This window comes from Argiope bruennichi, chromosome 11 (assembly GCF_947563725.1).
Source record: "Argiope bruennichi chromosome 11, qqArgBrue1.1, whole genome shotgun sequence".
Lineage (NCBI taxonomy): Eukaryota > Metazoa > Arthropoda > Arachnida > Araneae > Araneidae > Argiope > Argiope bruennichi.
The window spans coordinates 26,734,018-26,760,913 of record NC_079161.1 but is presented as its reverse complement, the minus strand read 5'-3'; the positions used below and the strand labels follow the sequence as shown (position 1 = coordinate 26,760,913).

The window sequence follows — 26,896 nt, the reverse complement described above, 5'->3', positions numbered from 1 at the left end:
TGCACTAACTACGAAAGAAATCTATAAATTTGGTATAAAGACCGTATACCAAATTTCATCCGCCCAGCTTGTTTTCGAATGTTTTTCGAACTCGGGTGGTCTAAAACGTGGACAAGTGGTCTAAACGTGGAATGAAAATCGTATTTTGAATATAATATCTAAGGAAAATACTTTCTTATCTTTATTGTAATATTGGCAAAAACACTTGATTGAATATTTTGTTGAAATATTGAAATAAGCTTGAAATTCATCAAAACAAAAACATTATCACGTGTTGTAGATTAAATGACATTTAAAATTTTATTAAAATTAAAGAATCATATGTATGAAATTAAGTGAATAACTTTAAAAAATAATTTTTTTTTAATATTTAAGACAGATTAAAAATAATTTATGTGAGATTTTATCCTTGGTAGATATAGCTGAATACCCTCCCCCCCCACACACAAGGAAAAATTTTTATTTTGTAATTTACTTTTTAATTGTACTAAAATTAGCAGTGACATTTCTCTTGAAAAGTATGGTTACTAAATTTCACCAAAATAGAGCAAAAGCTGTAGATTTGCATAAACGAAATACAAATAAACACACACATACATGTTAATTTGTTTACATGTAACAATTATAATGCATTAAAGAAATATAATGAATTGATTTTTTACAAATAATGATAATATTGATATTATAATTATTTGCGAATAGTGTACTTTTAAATATTAATTTTGTTTTTATGTTTATATATATAAATAATTTTTATTTTCTTTCTTTCAATCAATTTTTAATTTCTCATGTGCGTAGTATAAAGAGAGTATTGTAATCGTCAAAAAATTCGTGCTCGAGCTTTTGACGAATCTCCTAGTTTTAGACCTCCTGAGTTCGAAAAATATATTTTTGCAAAATGTCTGCTTGTCTGTCTGTGTTAAAGTTAACACAAAAAGCTAGATTTTTAATGCTTTATATCTCAAAAGATTTGAGCTAGACAGATTTAATTTGGTATATAGTTTTTACACCAAATTTTTAGATATCTATCAAATTTTGAGCGAAGTCCATTTAGAGGAAGTAAGTCTGTCCTGTTGCTCGAATATAAGTTACAACAATAACTGCAAAACAAAGAGAGCTAGATAGATAAAAGTCAGTACACAGATATAACATCTATAGCGTAGACATTAATAAAATTTTGAGCCAAACCCAATGACGGGTTGTCCATCTGTCGGTCTAAGCTTTCAGAAGCATGAAATTGCTATAATTCAAAAATGCAATGACTTAAATATATCAAGTTTGGTTTCGGATGTTGTGACTACAAGTGCATTTTTGCGTAAAATTTTTGTTTTAACCGCTTGAGAAAAACGTGCGTAAAACACAAATTTGATTTTCGAATACTATTAGGTCATGCCAGGGATTAACCGCCAAATAACTCGCCAAGGGTCACATGATAGATTCAGTAAAAATGCTAAATTCACGCCAAAAGTTAAAATTCGCCAGTGTCGTTCGCAAGGTGTTTTCTGCCATGACAGATGTATTACAGCACTCCCGCTGATTAAATTACGTGTTAATGTTATTAACAACATTTTTATTTTTGTTCTTATTTTCTTAATCTTTAAAATTATGCCACTATTTATATATAAATTTTAAATTTAATTTGATTTGTTTTATCTTCAGTGGCCATAGCGCAGAAAATCTCATATTTCTCTGTACAATCAGTGCTTGTTTCTTCCCATTTTATAATTTCCTAAACCCTACATTTGTATTTTGTAAGCAAAATAAAATCTGTTATATGTCTTTAAAACAAATCTGTTATACGTTTATAAAACATCTTTATAAGAGGTATCTATTGAACCGTTCAATAGCAGTAATGGTCACAGGCACGTGAGTTTTAAACACAAGAAAAAGACACAGTAAACCCTCCAGTGTATTTGCTTGTTTACAACATATTATAAAACCTGTAATTTAACCAGAAGTTGAAAAGAATTTCTTATTTATTGTATGTTTAAAAAAGAAAATTCTAATCCGCTTAAAAGAAAAATAAAGGAATTCGCAAACGATGTTTTTTTCTCTCTTTTTTGAGGTATCGATTTTTTTGTCTGTTTCATAATGCAACCTAGTAGAGACGATATTTCTTTCTCCCAGTGACCTAATCATGGGAGTAGGAAATGGATGCGTTTCCATGGCAACCGACATTTTCCTAGACAAAATGGCATCCAACTGAACCACAACAGAAGGTGGTAAATAATAGTCTCCTGTGGGCTGGATCGATCTTGTAAATCCATATCGATCCAAATCCGGAAATGATAGTTTAAATACATAAAAAAAAATCTTATTGGCGATTTGGAAATATGATATTTATTAAATTGTGAGATATAGATGAGATTAATACCATATGATCTATTTTACAGTTATAGTTAAAAGTAGTTTGAAAGATATTCGAAAATCAAGAGGCAATTTTGTCGCATGACTACTTTTAATATTGTTGCTACTGCGTGACGCAGAGCATGACGTGCAGCACACGACACAAGCAGCTGCGCGTGTCACATGATTTTGGCATCGCATATCGTAATTCCATTGCATTATAAATTTTCCAGTGTTATACAAGTTTCAGCTGTTTGTAAAAAAGTGTAAACATTGAAATGTTACGGCATAGAAATAATGTACGATTACTAACATTTGTTCAAGGTCATCATATCCAGTGGGCGAATTGGACAATAGACCAAGGGCACCTAAAAATTTACTACTCTGGTTTTATTATAATTTTGAAATGAAAGATTTCATTTAGTTTAATTTTAAATGTTTTAAAAGTCGCCTTTTTCGACCATCTGGTTCGCCGGTGATATAGTTATATGGCTATATTTAATTTCAGTTAATTCATTTAGATAAAAATTAATGTCCATGATTCCAGCAAATTGCCAGACATTAAAGTTGTGTTATTTTATTAGTCTTGTGTATGATCTATTTATTGCCCATATAAACAGTTCTAATGAAGACCAGTTCCATGACTTCACAGCTCTATTATGTCCGGTTCATCTCTAAATTCATTTATTTAATAGTATCTTAACTTCACTTTTTTATTTGCCCTGTAAACTACATAGATATTAAACAGGATCTTTCTTTAGCTTTGAAAAATAAAACAAAATCTGCCATCAAATATTTCGTGGAAAATGAAAACGATTTCTGTGTCACTCTCAGCAATGAAAATATTGTTGTGAAATATACTTAAAAATATGTTTAAAATCAATTGAAATCCAGACTAAATAATTTTATAGCAACTAAACTGGTATCGTAGAAAATATAATTTTTTGTACTTTTAATCATTTATTGCGGGAATATTTTCAAGAATTGTAGCGAAAATCCACAAAACCTAGCTTATTTTTTAATTAATTAAAATTCTAATCAAAATTTCAGAAAAAAGTTCTCGGACCTGTACATCTCTACCTTCTAAAGACAAAATTTGGAAGCTGCAGGTCAAATGGTCTGGTTTGTAGAGCTCCAGTCTTTATTATAAGTAGGGATGGAAGAAATACGTTCATATTAGCTCTGATATAAGAAGTTCTGCAAATTTTTACGCCCATAGCAGTAGCTACGCTTCAAAACTCATTTATAAGAAAATATTAATTAGATAAAGAAAATTAAACTAGGTAAATATGAATGGAAATTAGAAAGTGGGTGATAAATCTATATAAGGGCATTAGTTTAAGGTAGATTGCCGCTGTTTAATTGGTTTTAAGCCCACATCTTTCCCAATGAAGGGATATGGGGTCTTGGAAAGCACATAGATTCGCGAGTCTTATTTTCAATATTCTGTGGCATATAATTCCTTTTTAAAATTCGTGCTTGAACTTTCATTTAATTGCAATGTCTAATAGATGCACACTGCAGTATTATATAGTCTTTATCAAGAAAAACGTGACTAAAATGTAATAATAAAACATAACTTCAGTTGCAGTCCTACGAAAAAATATTTGAATTTTTCTCAAGTGGACTCAAATTTTTTGTCACTATCCAAGATGGCGTTCGTTTGGCGAACATTTTATCTCTTGGCGACTGTTTTGCAAGCTTGGCGAGATTTAATGATAAGTAATTTAAAGCATATAAAGCAGATAAAAATTTTCAGAATTTCTGTTTTAACTTTCAATTAATTGCAATGTTTAATAAATGCACGTTAAGGTATTCTATAACCTCTTTTTCAGGTAAACTTCGTGAAAACTTAGTAATCCTATAATTTCACATGCAATCCTACGAAACAAAAATTGAATTTTTCTCAAGTGGAATTCAAGATGGCGCACTCGGCGTACGTTTTGCCTACTGACGAATGTTTCAAGAGTTAGGACGAGAAGATCATACCTAAACTTTAAGTTTAATCAATGGTTGAAACTGAATGAGAGTTAATCAGTTGTCTTTTTGCTTGGCCGCGGTGGTGGTAAGGTCTCGGCTTGTGAGCCGTAGGATTTCAGGTTCAAGACCCGATTCCACCGAAGAACCGTCGTGTAAGGGGGTCTGTTGCACGTTAAACCCGTCATGCCAAACGTCCTCCCGCTGGTGTGGTGTGGAGAGGGGGGGGGGACGTTAATAAAACGAAAAAAAACTTGTCTTTTTGCATCACTATTGAGATGTTAAAACATCAATAGGGAATTAAAAAAATTATTTACTAGTCGTGTTTAGCGACCAGCTAGGAAGATTGATTGTATTTACTTCAAATTAAATCTCTTACGAGTAATTAAATGAGCATAATTTTTTCAAGAAAATATTTTAAATTTCAAATTATGACAGACATTAAAGCTGAGCTTTTATATTAAATTATTAAGTTAATTGTTCATATGAATCATCCTAATAGAATCGAGCCCCATAACATCATAGAGTCATTAAAAACGTTATTTTCTATAATGATCTGTCATCTAGCATTGGCGGTAATGTAACTTCACTTTCTTATATCCCATTTAAACTACACATATATTAAAAGGAATCTTTCTTTTTTTTAGCTTTCAACAGTGGAAGAAACTCACGCGATTGAACTGTTAACGGAACAATAAAAATGGTTTGAATTTCGGAACAAAAGATATAATCTATGTCGAAATTTGAACAAAAGAATATTTTTTTTTAAAAAATTGCCAGAATTCAGGACAAATTTGGTTGAAAAGATAATGTTTTAAATTTTAAAATGGTACAAAAATTAATATTTTGAACAATATTATATTCGGGAATTATTGCGGAAAAACACCAAATTTTAGCTAATTTTTAATTAAGTTAAATTCTGATTAGAACTTTTTTTAAAAATTCGACCCAAGGTACACATTACCATCCTCCAAAGTATGCATACGTCACGTTTGGCAGCTCTAGGTGTAACTTCTATCCTATTCAGCGTCAACTTGCATCGAAACATATACACACATACATTGATCTTTGTTATTAGTAGAGATCGAGATAGGTAGGGGGTTGATGTATATGGCGCCGGAACTTTCATCAAATAAATCTAAATGTAATCGCGCCATTCTAACTCTATGTGGTTTTAATTATTTAGAATCTACATCTAAAATCTATTTCTAGCTTTCAATGAATCGAAGATATCATAAAACACAGAATAACATTTGTTGACGAACACGAACACAAAGATACATCGTTCTACGTTACATCTCTAATTAGGCATTACAAATTCTGAATCGCAAAGTATAAAAAAGAAACGTATCAAAGTTCAACAGAAACTGCACATGCGCCGGTTTCCTGATGACTACAGCTGGAATAGGGGATTGGTTGGTTTGTGAGGTTTATTGGCGCAAAAGCCACATTTGGCCATACTGCGCCAATCAAATGGTAAAATTATAAAAGATATACTGAACCAACAAATGAGTGTTTTAAAAAAGTGTGCAAAGATAAAATTGCATAATTTAAAAAGTTATCTTGGTATCTGAACATTTAAAAACATGAAAATGTGAAACAAAGAAGAACGAACAAGAACACAAAAATGTTCAACACAAATAGAATAATAGAAAATTATATACAAGTAAAAATGCCAATAGCTCGTAAGAATTTAAAAATATTTGGGTGGTATTTTTCACCCACCAAGTCTTGTAATGTTGAAGACGAGTTAAAAAAACGAGCACGATACGAATTAAAAGCAGGACATTCAATTAAGATATGGTGAACAGTAAAATTAACATGGCAGCTGTTGCACATAGGCGCATTTTCCCCGAAAATGAGATGTTTGTGGGTGAAGCGCGTATGCCCTATACGGAGACGAGTCAATTTAACATCCATCTCACGTATAGGATGAACAGGCCAAGAAACAACGTCCGTTTTTATAAAATGTAGTTTATTTTGGATCTGCAGATCCCATGACATTTGCCAGTTTGAACAGATGTGGTGATAGATGGACCTTTTAATGTCGCAGAAGGGAATTCCCATGCTTAAAAAGTTCGTTGCAGATTTTGCGGCCAAGTCCGCCTTCTCATTCCCCAAGATGCCGACATGACTCGGTACCCAACAGAAAATAATATTTAACCCATCATTTTTTAAAAGTCGCAAGGTGAATAAAATTTTAATGGCAATCGGATGCATCCGATTGTGGTAATGCGATAGTGTATCCAGAGCACTCATGCTATCCGTGTAAATAATAAATTTACGCTGAGTAGAGGATGAAATTTTCTGAAGAGCGCAGAAAATTGCTACCAACTCGGCAGTAAAAACTGAGCAGCAATTATGCAGACGGTGGCTAAGTGTATCAGATACTGGAATAGGGGAAATGCGTCTCTTAAGACGGAGCAGTAGGAATGCACTTTATTCATAAATTTCTTAGAATATTTTTTTAATCAATTGCAGTATTTTTTTGTTAATAACAAATAAATTGGGATAAAAATCAAGTTGGACCTCTACATATCGAATTTGAAGATTTCTATGGGAAAAAAATTAATCGTACAGAAGTTCTGATAAACAGTAAAACAAATTACGAATTTTTCATCATTACATATTACATTTTATTGCATGTTTTATCACTACCTGAATTTATTCGGTCATCAGGAAATGAAGTAGAAATTCTCGAAATTGCAGCATATTCAGCTGCTTCATCAGCTGCTTATAAGTTTTTGAATTACAGTAGACTCCCGATTATCCGCGCCTGCCGCACAAAGTTTTTTTTTTTTTTGACTGATTTCTTCAAAAAGGAGCAGTTTGACAGTTATGCTTTTGTAATTACATAATACATTAGAGTATTAAAACAGTACATATGCATTCATTTTTCTGTGTATCCTTGACGCCTCTCGTAAGTACAAAGCACTTTTCTGCTTTCATTAACAAAATGCATTTTAGGTTCGTTTTGAGTGATATACTAAAATATTAAGCGTTAGTTAAACATTTGCTGCTGTTTATTTTGCGTTTTATTGTACATAAAACGATTTTTCAAAGTTGGAAGGACTGTTTTCTCTTTTGCTATACCCGTTTTTAGCTTTTTTCGGATTATCCACGATTTTTGTTATCCGCGGCGGCCGCGCCACCCAATTCCGCGGATAATTGGGAGTGTACTGTACATTCATTTTACTGCCATGTATCATTTTAACTATTTTTTTACCATTTGGTCGATCCAAGAAAGAAAAAGATTTTAACAGCTGAATCACGATTTTTAAAAAGACATCGATACCGTTCTTGTAATTTTTATTTTCTTTTCAATTTCATTTTTCTTACTTTGTCGTATACAGAGAATACAAAACAAAAGTAAAATAATCACAAAAATTCGAAATCGGGACTTTTAAGAATTTCCACGTTTAAGATTTCCCTGATTTTGAAAAACATTTTTTTGAGGAATTCTACCTATCTGCGAACGTAGTAATTCAAAATGCTTTGAGTCAGACAGATGAAATTTGGTACATGGTCTTTACCCCAAATTTATAGATTTCTGTCAAATTTTGAACAAAATACATTCAGCGAAAGTCTGTTTGTCCGGCTGTCCGAGTAAAAGCTAACAAAATAATTACAAAATGCAATAAGATAGGCAGATATCATTTGGCACAAAGGTTCAGCATCTATAGAATAGATTCTTATCAAATTTTGAAGCAAATATATTAAAAAGTTGACCATCTGTCGGTCGGCACTTTTGCATGCATATAAACACAATAACTCAAAAGCACAAAGATTTAAATATTTGAAATTTGGTATGTAACAACAATTTCATTTCTGAGTCAAATTTTGTTTCGATCGGTAGAAAAAAAGGGTCCAAAACGCAAATTCGATTTTCGGATAGTTGTGTATTACCCGCATGCTAGAGATTAATCGTCGAAGACTGCAGGATAGATTTGATAAAAATGATAGATTTACGGCGCAAATCAATATTTTGTAAATATTGTTCGCCAGTACCATGCTATACATTCGTGGAATTTGTCAAAGACTACAATTTGGAGGGATATACATTTGTTGGAGAATATACGAGAAGGTTTCAAGAAAACCACTTCAATAAGTCTATTTCCTGATTACATTTTTTTTATTAGGCTTGACTTTTCTTTCATTTTGGTTTAAAATAGTCACACGACAAAAAACAAACAAACAAATCCTTAAAAGATTGTAGCTTAAATGAGTTGCACTAAAAAAAAAAAAAAAAAAAAAACTAAAGTTTAATCTGCTATAAAAATATATAGTAGAAAATGTCTGCATTCGTCTTCTTCAAGAATTACTAAATGATGAACAGTGTCCTGAAATTCGAGAATGACATGCTTGTTTACATGTTAGGTAAAATACACTATTTTCCAACTTTCAAAATTAATTTATTCTGAAGATATACAATAAAATAGCGAAAAATAAGATATTTTTTTGCCATTTTAAGACAATAATTTCGGAAATATTAATTGGACAAGAAATATTTTTACACCATTTTAAAGAACTATAAATTATCCTTTTAATAAACGTACATTGCAAAATTTATTTTAGACACAATTTATGACAATCAAATTTAAGCCAAATTTATTGTTTCATCATATAAGAAAAATTATGGATACTTCTTCGCTAAGGTGAAATTTTGAACTATTCTGCCTTTATTTTTTTTTAATATTTCATGTTTGTTTTGGTAAATATTTTTTAAGCAGTTTTTATTGGTTTTAAATGAATGCTATGGTTACTTAGCTTGATTAAAGAATTACTTTAAATCACCTGTCATATTAAAATTTCAGTTGATAAAAATGAAGAAAGATCTTAACATTTTTCTTCTATAGATTCTGAAAATATTGTTTCGCTAAAGCTATTTTTACACGTAATTAAAAAAAATTATCTTTTTGTTATATAAATTTCATTTCTTCACAATTGGTTTCGTTCATTTTCAATAAAAAATTTTTAATTTATTTTATATTATATATGTAATAATAATTTTTTACTGTTAAGGCAGAAGAATATATAAGAATTGTTGCCAAAATACATTAGCAGAATTCTGGAAGAACACTGAAAGAAGACTTTGAAAGCAGACGATTAGCGATTTATATTACGAACAATTTATTGACTTGTTTTATTTTCATGTTTTATAATAATGAACAAATAAATATTTAATTAACAGTTTCAAAAATTTCATTAAAACCTTTCTTCAGTATTTGTGAATATTTGATGGAGCGACGAAATAAATTTTAATTAAAATAATAAATTTTGCAAATAAGAATTTTTTGTAATGAATATTAATAATTTATAGAGGAATCAACTTACGGCAGTTTTTAAAAGTCGTTTGGTTCAATTCGCATTTTCATTTTAATTAAAAACATTGCTAACGATAAATGGATTTTGTGGATTGTATTATTTATATATAAACATTTTTTTTTCTCTACAAATATTATAATATTAGACATGCAAGCATTTTAATTCCGAATAAAACCAGATATATCAATTAGTCTATTTATAGAAAGATGAATGCTTCCTTCTATTCTTTTATACAGATCATCAGTTTTTGTCTGATCTTCATAAAATTTGACAAATATATTCTCAAGGACAAATAGAAGGTAATTGTCATTCTTTTAAAGTCTGAACGTTAACTTGATAGAAATTTACAAATGTAATGTAAAGGCCATATTTTAAATTTCAACCGTATAACTCAAAGCGTTTTTGAGTTATCTTTGTCACAGACAGACAGACGGACAATTTCTAAACATATGTCTTTCGAATTCATATGAAAACGTGCCAAAATCTCGAGTTCGAATTTTTTGAAGATTACTATACATTCTCTATACTATGTAAACGAGAAAGTAAAAATAATAAGTTAGGGAAAGGTAACTAACTAATTTACTAATATTTTATCAGGCACAAAAGATATGAAACGAACTTTAAAACTCCAAAATATAAAAAAAATATGAGATAATAAAAGTAGATAGGTGTTATTAGGTGAAAGTAATTAATTATTCACAACACAAAATAGGTACCTGTGCATATTAGTTAAATAAAAATACTCGACTGTAGATGTTCACACGCAGAGTTTTAGCATTTCAAATGTTTTGAAAATATCATTGCCATTGTTTGTTTTTGTAAGAAATACTTTGAAGAACGGTCTATTTGATGTTTTTACTGGAAAGAAATAAGGATTAACAAAATTTGCGTGTCTGAGAAACGGGAAAATTTTCATGACCTTCAAAAGGTTAAAATGAGTAAAACTGACGCTTTTCAGAGACCTGCTTTCACCTCAAATGGTATCTGAATTGTGATTCATCGTGTTAGCTTTATATGATAAAGAAGGCACAAAAATTACCTTTTCACATTAAAGTTTTAATTAGTTAATTACTAAAATGTTTTATCATGAGTTCTGTAAGCAATTTTTTTTGTGTGTGTACCAGCAAAACAGTTATTGATCGAAATGAAAGGATGTTAAAAGAATGGGTCTTGAACAAGTCTGGGTTTGGAAAAAAATCTTTCAAAAAGCCATTTTCATTGAGATTCTTCATTATTTTTGCTAAACAACTGTTGTAAGTTCGTCTTATGTGTGCCATTTGTTACTCATTATTTTTTCTTTTCTTAAATTTCATTAAAAAAATAATTTAATGGAATTTTCTTTCGTCTCAAATAAGTGTAAGAAGTTCTTTGAAACTTGGTCTGCAACCACAGGGGCAATCGCTTTTACTTTCTCGTATATGTAGTACAGAGAAAGTATAGTAATCGTCAAGCAAAAAATTCGAACTCGAAACTTTGAGGAATTTCCACGTTTTATATCTTTCTGAATTCGAAAAACACATTTTTGAAAAATATCCGTTAGTCTGTCTGTCTGTGACAAAGATAACTCAAAAACGCTTTGATCTAGTCAGGTAAAATTTGGCATACAGGCTTAAAACAAAATTTGTTGATTTCTATCATATTTTAAGTAAATTATGTTCAGAGGAAGCCCGTCTGACCGGCTGTTCGAATATAAGTTAACACTATTATTACAAAACGAAGAGAGCTAGATAGATAAAATTCAATATACAAATTTAACATATTTAATGTAGATACTTGGGAAATTTTGAGCAAAATCCAACAAAGGGTTGGCTGTCTGTCTGTTTGTAGAAATCTACAAATGTACAGAAACATTAGAAACATGCAAACGCGTTAATTCAAAAACCGAATGAATTACATATATCAAATTTGGTATGAGATTTTGTAACTACAAGTGCAGTTGTGTATCAAATTTTTGTTTCAATCGGTTGAGATAAACTTGTCTAAAAAGCAAATTTGACTTTTTTTTATAATATTATCCGCATGCCAGTTACTAATCGCCAAATAACTCGCCAAGGATAACATGATAGATTCAGTGAAAATGCTAAATTCTCGCCAAAGGTTATTATTTCGTAACTATTGTATCCAGTTCCATGTAAGGCATTCTTTGGAGTGAGAAGTTTATTAAAGAGTATGTGCGAAAGTTTGGTAGGCCACTTCTGCTGGTTACCTCTAGCAGTCTATTGACAGAACAACAGTCTTCGGAAAACCTAAGTCTTAGCAAACTTGCGGATAGTAAATCTTAGATAGTCCATTTTAATATTCATAGATGTCTGGATAAATTAGCTAAAGAGCTCCATTAGATAGGAATTGTTTTGGGAAAATTAACCATTTGAACTGGTTTCAATTTAATCTAGATAATCGGATAAAATAAGTCTTCCGCGGTTATTATGAGTGGTCGACTCTTTAACTATTCTATAATCCTGATTTACCATCATAGGTAAAATAATCCTTAGCTATGGTAATCTCAAGAATGATATTCTGGGAAAACTTTGAATTCGCAAGAATAGAAGCTGCAGAATTCCAATGAGTGTGAATTATTTTACTGTGTATTATTATGAAAAATTTTCCGCACAATATTTCATAAACTCTATGGGTTCTCTGTAGTGGGTGTATGGTGATACAATCAACAGGCCTCAATAACAAATAACAACGTTTTTTAACACGAATACAACACAAAATACAGCCTAGCCGTGCAGAAGCAATACACAGGAGTACTTATAATAAACAGAATATCACAAATAGTAATCGGTAGTAAACAATCCCATCAGCACATAAAGCGACCAGACAGAACTCAGCAGTAAGAAAGAATTCGCGTAACTATTTATTAAGGTCTCTATTAACGCCTGCTATTCCCCACTTTTTCGTTGCTTTAGCTGTGTTCAACTGGCGACTCACTATTATACGGCTGGCGATTCCTCACACGACTCGACGTTGCTTCAGTACCAGTCTCCAAGATTCAGCGCACTGCTCAATTTTCAATCCACTAATCGCTTGAACTCCACTCAACGTTTGCGCTTTGCTGGACTGATCCAACTGATTCGTCGCTAACTATCTATATGATTCAACACATTCCGACTCCAACTCGGTCTACGGTCTTTTATAGTTTTCAGAGCAGGGCAAAGAAGGTTCTTAAGGAATCAGCATGATTCGCTTCCTATTGGTTCTGTTGCCAAAATACCTGAAGTTTCTAGTATCATCCATTTTGTTATCAAATCCTCCACCAAGTTTTCCGCCAAGGCCGCGGGGTCGTTGATATGACATCCATTCAGCATATAATAGAGCAGTACGTAAAATTGTCGTTCTTAAGATAGAACCAATTGTGCTGGGAAGCAACATTACAAAGTCGTAATAATTTCAAAAATATTTTCATTTTTTCTCTCAGATTTTATTGGAGTGTTAGCACAAAACAACAAATACCATTCTATTGATTTAGACAGAAAAAATTGTTAACTTTTTATCAAACCGTCGGTATTTTAACAGATTCTTCCAATATGAGAAAATGATGTTATCAAATGAAACTTGTGACAAGGCATCATAAAAAAATATCCTAAATATACATAACAGTACATTATATAGTGCGTGTGGTAAAAATTCTATTCATTCAAATTCCTCTAATTTGTATTTTATTATTCTAAACATAAAGGATTTCTTTTGCCCTGCTGGAAGTGAACTCCCGCTTACTTGATCAAACCAGGAGATTTACCTTTAACAGCAATATACATCTGGTCCATTTGTTAATGGTAAAGTGCTTAGGAAGAGACAACGTCTGGTAGGATCTTGATATGAATAGCTTGCTAAAAAAATGATTCAAAAATTGCTCCTAAACATTTTTCGAACGGCCATTGCTTTGCAGTTGGTTTAACAATTTGAGCATCACTCAACAAATGTTTCCGAATGTCTCAGTTTCGTAGGCATAACAACTTTTTTTTTTTATCCCAGCCCATTATTCGCCAGAGTAACTGAAGTTTCCTGTGGGTTTTCCTGAAGAATTTTCAAACATCCATCTGACGACTGTCTTGTTCTAGGATCTATTCATAAAGAAATTCTCTAGACTTCTGTACATGTTTTTGAAGATAATGTAATACTCGACATGTAATGTAATTGGACGGTTCAAAGTCGTATACGATTTTTCGTTGGATTCTCATCTACGTCCCTTTCCAACTTCTCAAAATTCATACTCATACTGAGGATCAAGAGTTTTTCCTGAAAAGTCTTACAGATTTTCATTTGAAAATTTTCTTTTTCTGGGCTTAATTCATAAAGAACCTCTCTATGTGGCTATTGCCTGAGCGAGGATCTACTTGCGACGTAGCCGCGTAACATAACCACTAGAGAAAAGTGATCACCTCTGTCCAGAGGCTGTTAACTGGCTTATGAAGCTAGCGCCACATCTAGATTTCTGTACTTTTTTTGCAGATGTTGTAATGCTCGATATGTAATGTTCTATCCAGGCTTTTATACAAATTTTTTGCTGATAAAAGGTGAATTATCTTCTATGATTCTTTTTAGCTCTTCGAAATTCGCATATACTAGTTTACTAGTATTGAATTTGTTTTCAAATGTTTCTTTCCTTGGGGCGTTTGAATTGGCTTTAAATGTCCCATTCCTAAACTTTATCATCCCCTTTAGGTTCTTCAGCTTCTGTGGCTTTAAGACTTGATGTAAAACAATATCTTAAAATCATTAAATCTATGTGTATCACCCATCACCCGAATGTAAAAATGAAAACAAAAAGAAATGTGGGACATAAGAGATAACAAAACATAAACAAAAGGAAGAGAGATAATATGTCCAGTGAATTGGAATGACAGTAAGCAACTTTCAACTATTTGAGGTCGGCTCGATTCAATCTAACAGTTAACAAATAAAACAATTTTTCTCTTTATTATGGGTCAAAGTAAAATTTAATCATCAAACGCTGTTTCCATTCCCATCTTGAAGTTTTGTTATCGATATTCATTTCAGGAAAAACAATATTTCCTTATACGTATTTAGATGTTGCTTATTTCTTATTTTTAAATTAAACAATATCATAACATACTTATTCCTACTGTTTCCTGAATTATATTTACTTAATTACCTGTTAGCACAGTTTTTTTTTCTGAAGGAAGCATTTTCTGTTTTCAGGTGTCATGCTGAACATTGACCCCCACCTGTTCCAGCCGAAGGTGATCCGCCTGCAGACGACTGAGAACATTGGATTGCCGGGGCACCACATCGTGCGCACCACACGCTTCAGCAACTCCCAGGTAGGCAACTTTCCTCATGGCTTCACATTCGTAATAGGATTTTAAGTGCAAATATTATCACATTGAAAGCCAAAAGCAATACAGAGTAACATTGTAGTTAATAATTTTTAATATAAAGCAGAAAACAAATCTGCCTGTTCTTCCAACAATACAACACATAAAATAAAAAGGCAACTCAGAATGATACTGTTGTTTGTGATCTTAAATATAAAGCAGAAAACATATCTGCCTGTTCTTCCAAAAATACAACACTTGAAGTCCAAAAGCAAGTCAGAATGATATTGTTGTTGGTGATCTTAAATATAAAGCAGAAAACATATCTGCCTGTTCGTCCAACAATACAACACCTTAAATCCAAAAGCAAGTCAGAATGACATTGTGGTTGGTGATCTAAAATATAAAGCAGAAAACATATCTGCCTGTTCGTCCAACAATACAACACCTTAAATCCAAAAGCAAGTCAGAATGACATTGTGGTTGGTGATCTAAAATATAAAGCAGAAAACATATCTGCCTGTTCGTCCAACAATACAACACCTGAAATCCAAAAGCAAGTCAAAGTGGCATTGTGGTTGGGGATCTAAAATATAAAGCAGAAAACATATCTGCCTGTTCGTCCAACAATACAACACCATAAATCCAAAAGCAAGTCAGAATGACATTGTGGTTGGTGATCTAAAATATAAAGCAGAAAACATATCTGCATGATCTTCCGACAATACAACACATGAAATCCAAAGGCAAGTCAGAATGATACTGTTGTTGGTGATCTTAAATATAAAGCAGAAAATATATGTACCTATTCGTCCAAAACTAGGACACCTGAAGCCCAGAGGCAATTCAGAATGACACTGAGTTGGAGATGTATAATATAAAGCAGAAAACATATCTGCCTGTTTGTCCAATAATTCAACATTTGAAATCCAAAGACAAGTGAGAATGACACTGTAGTCGATGATTTTAATATAAAGCAGGTGCCTATCCGTTTATTCAAGAAAATTGGTCCAAAATTTCGTACAGATCTTTGACTTAGTTGTAAAGACCACCTTTTACTATTATCATTTAAGTAATTCACTTTCTGGATCACCGTATTCAAGTACATGCGAATATATGGACAAGCAAAATTCAAAGGATATTTTCTTTGCACTCAGCAAGGCTCAAATCTTTTAATCACAGTAATAAGCATTCCAAGAACTTCAGATAGTAATATAGTATATTCTTCATAAATCTTTCGAAAAAATAAAAATTCCTAATTTACTTTTCAAACGATGAAAGCAAGAGTTAAAAAATATTTAATTCAATTTCAATCATATTTCATCAAAAATGTCAATAATATGTTCTATGTGCTAGAAAAAAGCATTATGATGCAGATATGAGAAGATGGGATTGGTATAATCTTATCAGTCTCTACAATCATACGATTTTTCCAAAATTCATTCATCATTGCCAAAAAAAAAAAAAAAAAATACATAATCATATTGCTTGAAATATCTGTATCATTAATGATGTAGTAGATTTCTACAGCAAACTAAATGGAATAAATTGCTGATCATGTTTTTCTAATAGGTTTATACACTTACAGTATTCATTTCACGGATAATTTGTTTTTATTTCTAGCATAGAAAGTGTACATTTGTAATCTCAAAAGATTCAAACACGTTATTTTGACAATTTTCACTTTTTACTCATCCGAAAAAGTACATTTTTTTTAGGGAGTGAGGGGTCTGCTGCCTTCCTTTAAACATGGTAATTCAAATCCGAGTTGAGCCAGACAGATGAAATTTTGTATACAGGCTTTATACTCCATTTACAGATTTCTGTCAAATTTTGAACAAACTCCATTCAGAGGAAGTTTGCCTGACTGACTCTCTGAGTAAAATTGAACACGATAATTATATAACATAAAGAGCTAGATAAGTGAAATTTAGCACTTAAGTTTAGTATCAAAAATGTAGATTCTTATCGAATGTTGAACCAAATTTGTCAATATTTGATCGTGTATCAATCGCATACATGTAAACACAATAACTCAAATTTGGCATATAATTTGGCGACTACAATTATATTCTATACCAAATTTTGGTTTGAATTGATCAGTGAAAAGTGTCTAAAATAAACATTCATTTTTCGGATACTTGTGTGCTAATCGTGTGCTAAGAATTAATCATCTGAGATCGCACTTTAGAATGCTAATTATTCATTATTTAGTAACTATTGTTCAACAATGCATTGCAGCAAGGCATTCGCGGCTTTATCCAAGGTCCACTATTCTGCATTCGGGGGGGAGGGGGTGCGAGAAAATTTGGATTTAGCATGATAATGTTTCTAGAATGACACACTTTCTGTAAATAAAGTCGAATAATGAACATGATGGGGGGAAAAATCGTTCGAAACGCTTTATAGGGTAGAAGATTACAGCAAATGCGATTATACAAAAAACGCAACGCTTTAAATAAATGAAATTTAGTATGCGAACTTGTCAAATTTTGGATTTAATTTATTGAAAAATAAAAAAACAAGTTAAATCTTTGTCAAATTAAAATGCCCACTTTATTTCCTTAATTATGTTACGAGATATAACTCTTATATGAAAGACTCTGAACATAAAAAATCATAGCACTCGGATTGGTTTATCCAAGGACCATCAATTTTTATACGGTTGACAGAAGGGTCTATTGTTGTTTCTTATGGCACTTGCCACTGACAAGCCCGCTGTTCGAAGACAGCCGGTTTAAGCCTGAGGGGGAGCGTCTCTTGTTTTTATAGTAGAGCCAACTAGGACCAAGAGTACGACTTAGCTACTCACGCATCACTCATTCGCTTGCACAACCCCTTTTTACAGGAGAGCACATTCACATATCTCACAGATAAAACAACGGAAGAACAACCATGCCCAAACCGGGACTCGAACCCGGCACGCCCAGATCACGGGGATGACACACTACCCCTATGCTAGGATGCCGGCCCATTTTTTTTAATCAATTGAAACAAAAATTTGACGTAAAACTTCACTTGTAGTTACAAAATCCTTTACTTAATTTGATACATTTAAGTCATTGTCGAATTGAATTATCGTGTTTACATGTTTTTGGAATTACAGACTGACAGACAGTCAACCCGTTGTTGGATTCAGCTCAAAATTTGACAGGCGTCTACGCTATAGATGTTAAATCTGTGTACCGAATTTTAACTATCTAGCTCTCTTTCTTTTGTAACTATCGTGTTAACTTATTTTTGGACAGCCGGACAGACCCTATGCCAGGACGCCGGTTCAGGGTTTTAGCATCTTAATTAAGGAGTATGCAAGAAAATTTCGAGACGATCACTATATTGGTTTATTTACTCAGGAAATTGTACTAATACAGACATTTTAGACCCTTTTAGTCTGCCTGCACCCATCTCACCACCCCCTGTACTCTACCGACCGATATTTAAAAAAACCCATCCTCTTCTCATAAATGACACATAGCATGTTCTCTTGTACGTCTCGACCCTCACCCTAAACGGAGCATCGAATTTTTAACTTCCGATCCATTATGACTCTTTCCCTCAATTAGTCTGGGTGATTCTCGACGCCCATGACGTCACGTCCCGTCTGTCCCGAGTGTGCACTTCAAGAGACATTGCGGTTACATTTTGTTTAACTTCGCCTACAATGTGTGTCTGCGAAACCGAAAAATAAACCACTGCCATTCCGATTTGTTTGTTGTTACTCACTAATTTTGTGTACTTCCTTATGAGGAAATGGAAATTCATTTGAGCATCAGATGAATTGCAGAGAAGCTATTTTGCTGGGCGTGTTTGAACGCTGTGTGCTGCAACATTGCATGGATTTGTGGTAAGAAGTAGTCAGTAGAACTAAACAAAAAAGACGGAATGAATAAAGTCAGTAATTCTATTATTTTTCATGCCTTGTTTGGTGTTATGGGATTGTACACCCACGTAAATTTCACTGATTTTCAAGAATTTGCTGTTTATATCGTCTTCTAAGAGAAGAAGAAAGTATTGAAATATTTTTTTTAAATAATCAAACCAGAGATTTTGATGAATTTTCAACTTTAGACTTCCTTGAGGCGGAAAGGCCACTTTGGAATTACACGTGTTTGTCCATGAACAAAGGCAATTACAATTTCTGCAAATGGACAATGATGGGAAAAACCTTATAGGATATTAAAGGCGAAAAAAAAAAGCAACCCACAGTGGGAGTAGTTTCTCCAAAACTTTCTCGCAAACTCTCTCGGTGACATCCCTAAGAATGCTTTGCATAGCATTGGCGTACAATAGTTTGGAAATATTAACTTTAGTCGTGAATTTAGCATTTTTGGCTCAATTTAACGACTGATCCTTGGCGAGTGTCTTGGCGATTATTCCCTGGCATACAATTAATAGTATACGAAAACCGAATTTGTGTTTTAGACGCGTTTTTTCCAAGGGACTGAAACTAAAATTTGACTCAAAACTGCACTTGTAGTCAGAAAATTCCATTCCAAGTTTGATATATATAAGTCTGCGTTTTTTGAATTATCGCGTTTGCAGGTTGACACTATATATGTTAAATCTGTTTACCGAATTTTATGTACATGTTATCTGTTTACTGAATTTTATCTTCTTGTTTATAATCATAGTGTTAACTTTTATTCGAACAGCCGGACAGACGGACTTCCTCTTATCCTCTTATTATTTGATAGCCATTATTATTTACCATAACCACTCTTATTATTTGTGAAGACCATATAGCGAATTACAACAGTCTAGCTCAAAGCGGTTTTGAGTTATCTTTACCACAGATAAACGGACAATTTCCAAAAATACGTTTTTCGAATTCAGGAAGATCTGAGATGTGGAGATTCGTCAAAATCTCGATAATGGTTCTTGCCTTTGAAGAATTTATCCAAAATTTATTGTGGAACTTGAGTTTATGGATTAGTTAAAGATCCAGAATCAAATATCATTCTAATTAATTCTGTATTTGCCTTTTTTATGCATATGGGATAAAAGACAAATTAAATCCAGCTGGAATGCTCGTCTTCGACTTCTTCATCTATATACTTATAATAAAGCTCAATGTGTGTGTGTGTGTGTGTTGGCGCTCTACAGGCCAGGTCATTTGACATACAGCTACCAAATTTGGTACATGTATACCTTAGAGGTCGGGAATGTGCACCTGGGGTCCCTTTTTTTGAAATTTTAATTATTAATTAAAAACTAACTTTCCCACCAAAATAATCTTCTATTTTCCCCACCGCCAACTTTTCCGCCAAAAAAAATCTTCCATTTTCCCCACCGCCAAATGAGTAAGGCTTCAGTTTTTTTTCTCCCAACAATAATGAGGCTAGGGTTAACATTTTTAGGCGGATTATTTCAAACGATTCTGTTTATTTTCTTAATGTTTTATGCATTTAAAATTAAACATTGTTAATTAATCCATGTTTCAGATTCATTCTGAAGTACTTTTGAATTAAAATAACACAGAATAAAGGAAATTAAAAATGTCTAATCTGCATAGCGTTACCCCAACTGGCGTAGAAAAATTCACGCATTTGCGTTACCGTAATTGGCGAAGAAAATTCACGCATGCGCGTTGTGTTCTGAATGTTGTCATGACAACCATTATCAACGGATGATTTAAATTATTTTTAGGTTAGTTGCATGCTTTTGTAAGTAAATTGTATTTATGTTAGTTATATATTTTTTGTATATGCTTATAGTTTTAAGTACATCGTTTTTTAAGTAGTTTTTTTTAACCTGTTTTCAATGAGTTAAATTATTTTTAGGTTAGTTGCATGCTTTTGTAATTAAATTGTATTTATGTTAGTTACATATTTTTTTTGCATATGCTTATAGTTTTAAGTACATCGCTTTTTAAGTAGTTTTTTTAAACCTGTTTTCGACCGATTATTTTAAACGATTCATTTTATTTCCTTGGTGTTTGATGCATTTAAAATTAAACATTGTTAATGAATGGATCTGTTCATGATGAATCTGAGAAAATTTTGTTGACAAATTCTTGAGATATTACATAAATTAAGAAAGATATTCTTTAGTGCCCATAAAGTTTAAACGCTCAGTGACTCTGTTATCAGTAATCATATTATAAAAAATGCTTTGTTTCAGTAAAAAATATTATTATATTAATTGCAGATTAATTCTTTCCATTTTAATTTAAAGCATAAATTCTAAGAAAGGTAACAGAAAATGAGAGAGATACATATTACGTTATTTCTGAAGGTCTTTATAATATTATGAGTGAATTATATGACTATCAAAATTTGAAGTTTTAATATATTTTGATGAAGAATCTATTAAAGTAGGAATTGCGTAAAACATTTAATTATTAAAATTTAAACGAACATTAAGATTGGCGAACCGGCTGGTCGCCAAAGGCGGCTAGTATATTTATATAAAAACCATATTTCGTATATTTATCCGCTTTTGCAACTAGTTGCTTCTCTGTGAATATTGATTATATTTGATTTTAATTAAATAGTTTATGTATAACTTTATTTTCGTATTCCGTCAATAACATATTTTCAATCTACAAATTCTAATGTACATTAAAACCATGTTATTTTAATAGCCTTTAACTTTACATTCATCTTCTTGTGTACACGAACCTTGAAAATAGAATCTGTCATTTATGATGCAGTAGTTGAAAGTAATAAATTAGTAATAGCAAGACCTTCGATCGCAAGTTCGCTATTAATGGAATATTCTGAAAGCTATTGCATGCGTAGTAAAATCCAATGAAAATAACGCAGCATGATTTTAAAATTATATTCTAATATTTACAAATTTTGTATTTAAATTTATTGTATTTAAAGCCCGGTTATGAAGTATACAAAAAAGGTTTTAAAGAATAAACATACATAAGTTGCATATTACAAGAATGGGTTAATTAAAACTGCAAGAAAATTCGGAAACCAAACGATATTCTCGCTCTTCTTTGCGGTTGCGCGAATTTAATTAATCAAAAGTTGGAAACCAAACGATAAATTAATTATACCATCTGAAAGTCTTAAATAATTTAAAATAAACAGCAAAACGATAAATTGGTAGTGCCATCTGAAGATGACGTCACATCATCAAAATGCCGAACAGAGTCAAATCTCATTACAACAAAATGCTGTTGAAAATGTAGTTGTCAAGGAAGGATATCTTTTAACTGAACTTTTTTTTAGTTGTATAATAACTACAGTTTTTTATTTCTCAGAAATATTAGATATAAACAGCATCACTTTTTCCTTTGCTTTCAACGATGATAGAAAATTAGCGCTTTTAAGTATTTGATGAAGCGATGAAAGCGGTTTGAAATGAAAGTTATTGTTGAGAACCATGCAAAAAAATGTATCAAAATTCCGAAAAAAATTAACAACAAATGATTTGTTTGATTCGAGGCGACAGCAAAGCCTCGAAGTTAAAGCCTAAGTTCGCAAATTAAAGTTTTTCCTCACGCATTTAATCATATAACGATGCAATATGATTCGAATTATTTTTGTAATATATATATGATATATTTTAATTTTAATTTAAATTTTAACTAATTTCCTAATTTTTAATTTAACCCATATTATCTCCTGATCCAATTCTCGTTTTTTATTTAATTATTTATATCACGTGCTGTAAAAATCTGATGACCATTTTCTCAAGCTCCGAGCGATGGGATGAAAATCCGCAATGCTTACAGCATTCTTTTAAATGTACCTAAGATTTCCTTCCCTAATTCTACACCTGTCAAAGAAATCCCTATCAGAATCTCGTAGTAAAATCACCGAGGGGGAAAATTTTGTTCTTGTATCGCGATGTAAAGAGACGTCATTTTATCCTCGCTTCTCTCTTGTACAAATTATGTCTTACGGAAGAAATAAATCGAAGTTAAATTTCAAAAATTTCTTCTTTTCGGTCATGCATTTTAAATATATATATATATATATATATATATGAAGTTTTTAACCCATTGAAACCGAAATTCGATGCAGATGCATTGTGGGCAACAAGACCACATACGAAATCGGATTTTTTCTCATTCATTACGCTTTTGAGATATTGAGAGCACACTTACACCATAAAATTTGGCGTTGACCATAAAATTTGGTACATACCAGCTTAGTTTAGCTATATTAACGTCCCGTTTAAAGCAACACAAAAGCTATTTCTGGATGAACCTCGTGGTTTTGAACCATGGTCAGATGAAAAAGATTATACCTGAGCTGATACTCTTTTCCAAAATTCTGCACCACACCAACGGGATGACATTTAGCCTCCCGCTTTGGATTTAACGGGGGCCAAATTGAATTTAACATGCACCAGACCAGCTTACAAAGCAGTTCTTCGTTGGAATCAGGTCTCGAAATTCGGTGTTCGAAGACAAAACTATAACATCAGGCTACCGTCTCGCTGTTTGCTGGCATCAATTTTTATGATAAGACTGTTTCAAATTTTATTTATTTAGTTCTTTGTGATTTTTGGTTACCGTGATCATATGTGCATGGATAAAAGAATTTCGTCTTGCCAAAATTTGAAGAAGTCTACAAATTTAGCGTAAAAACCACATGCTACATTTCATCCATTTTAGTCAATGCGTTTATGATGTGTCGTGTTCACAGACATAATTCCGGAAATATGTATATTATCAAATCATCAAAATATCGAAGTGGAACTGCAATATGATGACAGTACTTACTCTTTTTATTTGAGACAGCTTAAAAAACAGTTCTCAATAACAAATGTTATAATTTTTTGAAATATCGTTAGAAAAGGCTGCACGACAGCAACTGAAAAGATGGCAAACATGGCATTAAAACTAAAATCCGATCATTTCGGAAATGAATAGGCGCCCACGTGCGCCCCATAGAAGAGTGGCTGAAAAAAATGTGACGTCACTGGTCTCTCTGCTCTGACCTTAAGCACTCTATTTTTAGTCGCTGCCCCTCCCCCCGTTCGAATGGATCGATGGCTCGTTCAACGACGGGGAACAAAGAGATAACAACTCAACTCAGAGTTGTGCTGAATTCGGAAGAGTTCGTTCTTTTCGAGAATGAACAATGCATGGGGGGGGAGGGGAGGGGATCAGAATCTAGACTGCGGGGCTGAAAACCATCGTATGGTCCATGAAAAATATTGATTTTAGTAGACAAGAGCTTATCGATAGTTTGGACTAGCATTTTTCCCGCATAAATAGTTGACACTACTTCAATGGCGACACATCTCAAGTAAAGGCAATACTGCAAATGATATATTTAAATCAGCGGGAGTTGTCTTTTCAAAGTTTTCTCGCATTCCCTTTAATATGCTTGTCATGCCAGAGAACGCCTTTCATGATATTGGCGTACAATAGTTAGGAAAAATGAACTTTTGGCATGAATTAAGCATTTTTACTAAATCTATTGCATCACCCTTGGCGAGTTATTTAAAGATTAATCTCTGGTATGTGGTTAGTAGAATCCGAAAATTGAACACGTTTTTCTCAGCCGATTGAAACAAAGATTTGATACAAAATTGCTCTTGTAGTCACAAAAACCCCGCACCAAATTTGATATATTTAAGTCACTGCCTTTTTGAATGATCGGCCTACATATTTATGAAATTTCAACCTTGTAACTCAAAGCGTTTTTCAATTACTTATGTCACAGCAAATGGACATTTTTCAAAATTGTATTTTTCGAACTCAGTGAGGTCTAAAATGTGGAGATTCGTCCAAATCTCGAGTTCGAACTTTACGATGATTACTATTCTTTCTCTATACTATGTATACGAAAAAGTAAAATGATAATAATGAAAACTAGTTGGATTGGTCTCCCCAAAACTTTCTTGCATACTCTCTGATAAAGATCTTATTCCCTAATTCCTCCGTTTAAAATTGTGGTCCTTTGGTGAGTCCACGAATATCCTTAATGACACTGATGAAAGATAGTTACGAAATGTAGATCTTTGGCTTGAATCTAGCATTTTTGCTGAACCTGTCGCGAGAATATGCATTTTAAACGTCTTTTTGCCGGTCGATTGGCATCAGAATTTCACACAAAACTATAAATATATTCGCAAGAAGACATTGGATATCATTGATTTGAGCCATTGTGTTTGTGCCTTATTGTGAATGTACAGATCTACAGCCAGTGAAATGTTTAATGGATTTTGTTCAAAATCTGTTAAGAATCTTTGTTTGAAATGTTGAACCTGTTTACCAGGTTTTATTTGCATAATTCTTTGCGTTTTTTTAAAAAATCAAATTCACTGGTTCTCAAACAGTCAGACAGACATCTGCAAACATAGTCATAATTACTGAATTTCAGCTGTTTAGCTCAAAGTATTTTTGAGTTATCGTGCTCCAAGACAGACATTATTATCAAAAATGTCCTCTTCGGTCTCAGGAAGATTTGAAATGCGAAGATTCGTCAAAATATCGAATTTGAATCTTTTGACAGTTGCAATACTTTCTCTAACGGAAAATGAAAAATTTATCACTGAATTTCTGTTAAATTAAAATACAATTAATGCTTAACAAAGTTTGTATAGCGAAAAAAGATCTGTAATGTATTGAGATATGATATGGAGACATTGAGATAAGATGGTTTTTGAATCACGATATTACCCCTTCTCACAGTTTTATTATTATCCGTGAATTTTTATATCGCGAGCTCTGTACTAATCACATGAAGCACCATGTAACTTTTTATTTTTTTTATTTTTCTTGAATCTGCTTTTTCTGTTTGCGCAAAGAAAATCGCTATATATAATGATATTTTAAACTCTAATTTTAATTTAATTAATTTCCAAAGTTTTATCTTAATGTAGCCTATATCAAAGTCATTCTAAAATATTCTCTTATTTCCTGATCCTATTCCATTTTTTTCTGTTTAATTAATTTAAGAGATGCTTTGTAAAATGCTTTAGTCAGCGGTTCCAATGCTCCGAGTGAAAGGATAAAAATTGCTGATTTAAACAAATTCTTTTTTAAAAGTTCTCTGTGTTTCCCTTTGCTTGTGATTGACATGTGTCAGAAATCCCTATCAGAATCTTAATAGAATATTAGCACTGTGAAAAAAATATTTTCCCTATCGATATCTCATGTTATATAAGTCTAGAGATAATTTATTTCTGTCTTCCCTTGCCTAATCTGTTGCTGTGAGCGGACGTGCTTTGTCCGCGCTTCTTGTAAATAAATTATGCCTTCCCGGGACGGATTAAGACGAACTTTATTCAAAGTTTTTGCCTGCAAAATTGCCTTCTGCTTTTAAAATATTAAATGTTCACACACACACACACACACACACACACACACACACACACACACACACACACACACACACACACACATACATACACACGTGTGTGTAATGATATTTTAAACTTAATTTAATTCAAATTAATTTTCAAAACTTTATCTTAATTTATCCCATAGTAACTTCATTCTAAAAATATTCTCTTATTTCGTGATCCAATTCCACTTTCGGTTTAATTAATACCTTTGTAAAAATAATGCGCCATCAGTACTACGTATCAAATGAAAGTGATATCTTCGGTGCCCTTGAAAAGGTGTCAAAAGTCAACATATGTATTGAATTGGCGCGTGGCCGGAAATCCTATGTTATACAAGACTAGTGATCATTTTTTTCGGCCCTTTTTTGCCCTCTTTCTTACTTCTGCTTTTGTGTCGTGCGGCGTCTGCTTGTAAATAAATTGCTTTCACGAAATGGATATTAAAATTAAATTAAAAATACAATGTCTCGTCTATGTCTTCAAACAAAATATGTTATATATTACTTAGCCGACAGAATTTCAAATTATGTATATATATATATATATATATATATATATATATATATATATCCTCGAAGTCGAAAACAAAAGCACTTCTAATAATTACAGAATTTTTCGACCAAATATATTTAGAAAGTTACCTGCTATTTTAAATGTTAGAGCGCAACCCACATCAATTACTGTCTGTCAAAACTGTCATTTAC

General features: G+C 32.3%; 1 protein-coding gene across 1 annotated transcript in view; it reads left to right on the top strand.

Annotated features, from left to right (window-relative positions):
- The window catches only part of LOC129957007 (adenomatous polyposis coli protein-like), a 126,274-nt gene that overhangs the window by 20,388 nt on the left and 78,990 nt on the right, over positions 1–26,896 (top strand). The window contains exon 2 of the mRNA XM_056069112.1: positions 14,815–14,936. Within this exon, the coding sequence (XP_055925087.1) occupies positions 14,820–14,936 (117 nt within the window). The 5' untranslated portion in view covers positions 14,815–14,819. The remainder of the gene's footprint in view (positions 1–14,814; positions 14,937–26,896) is intronic.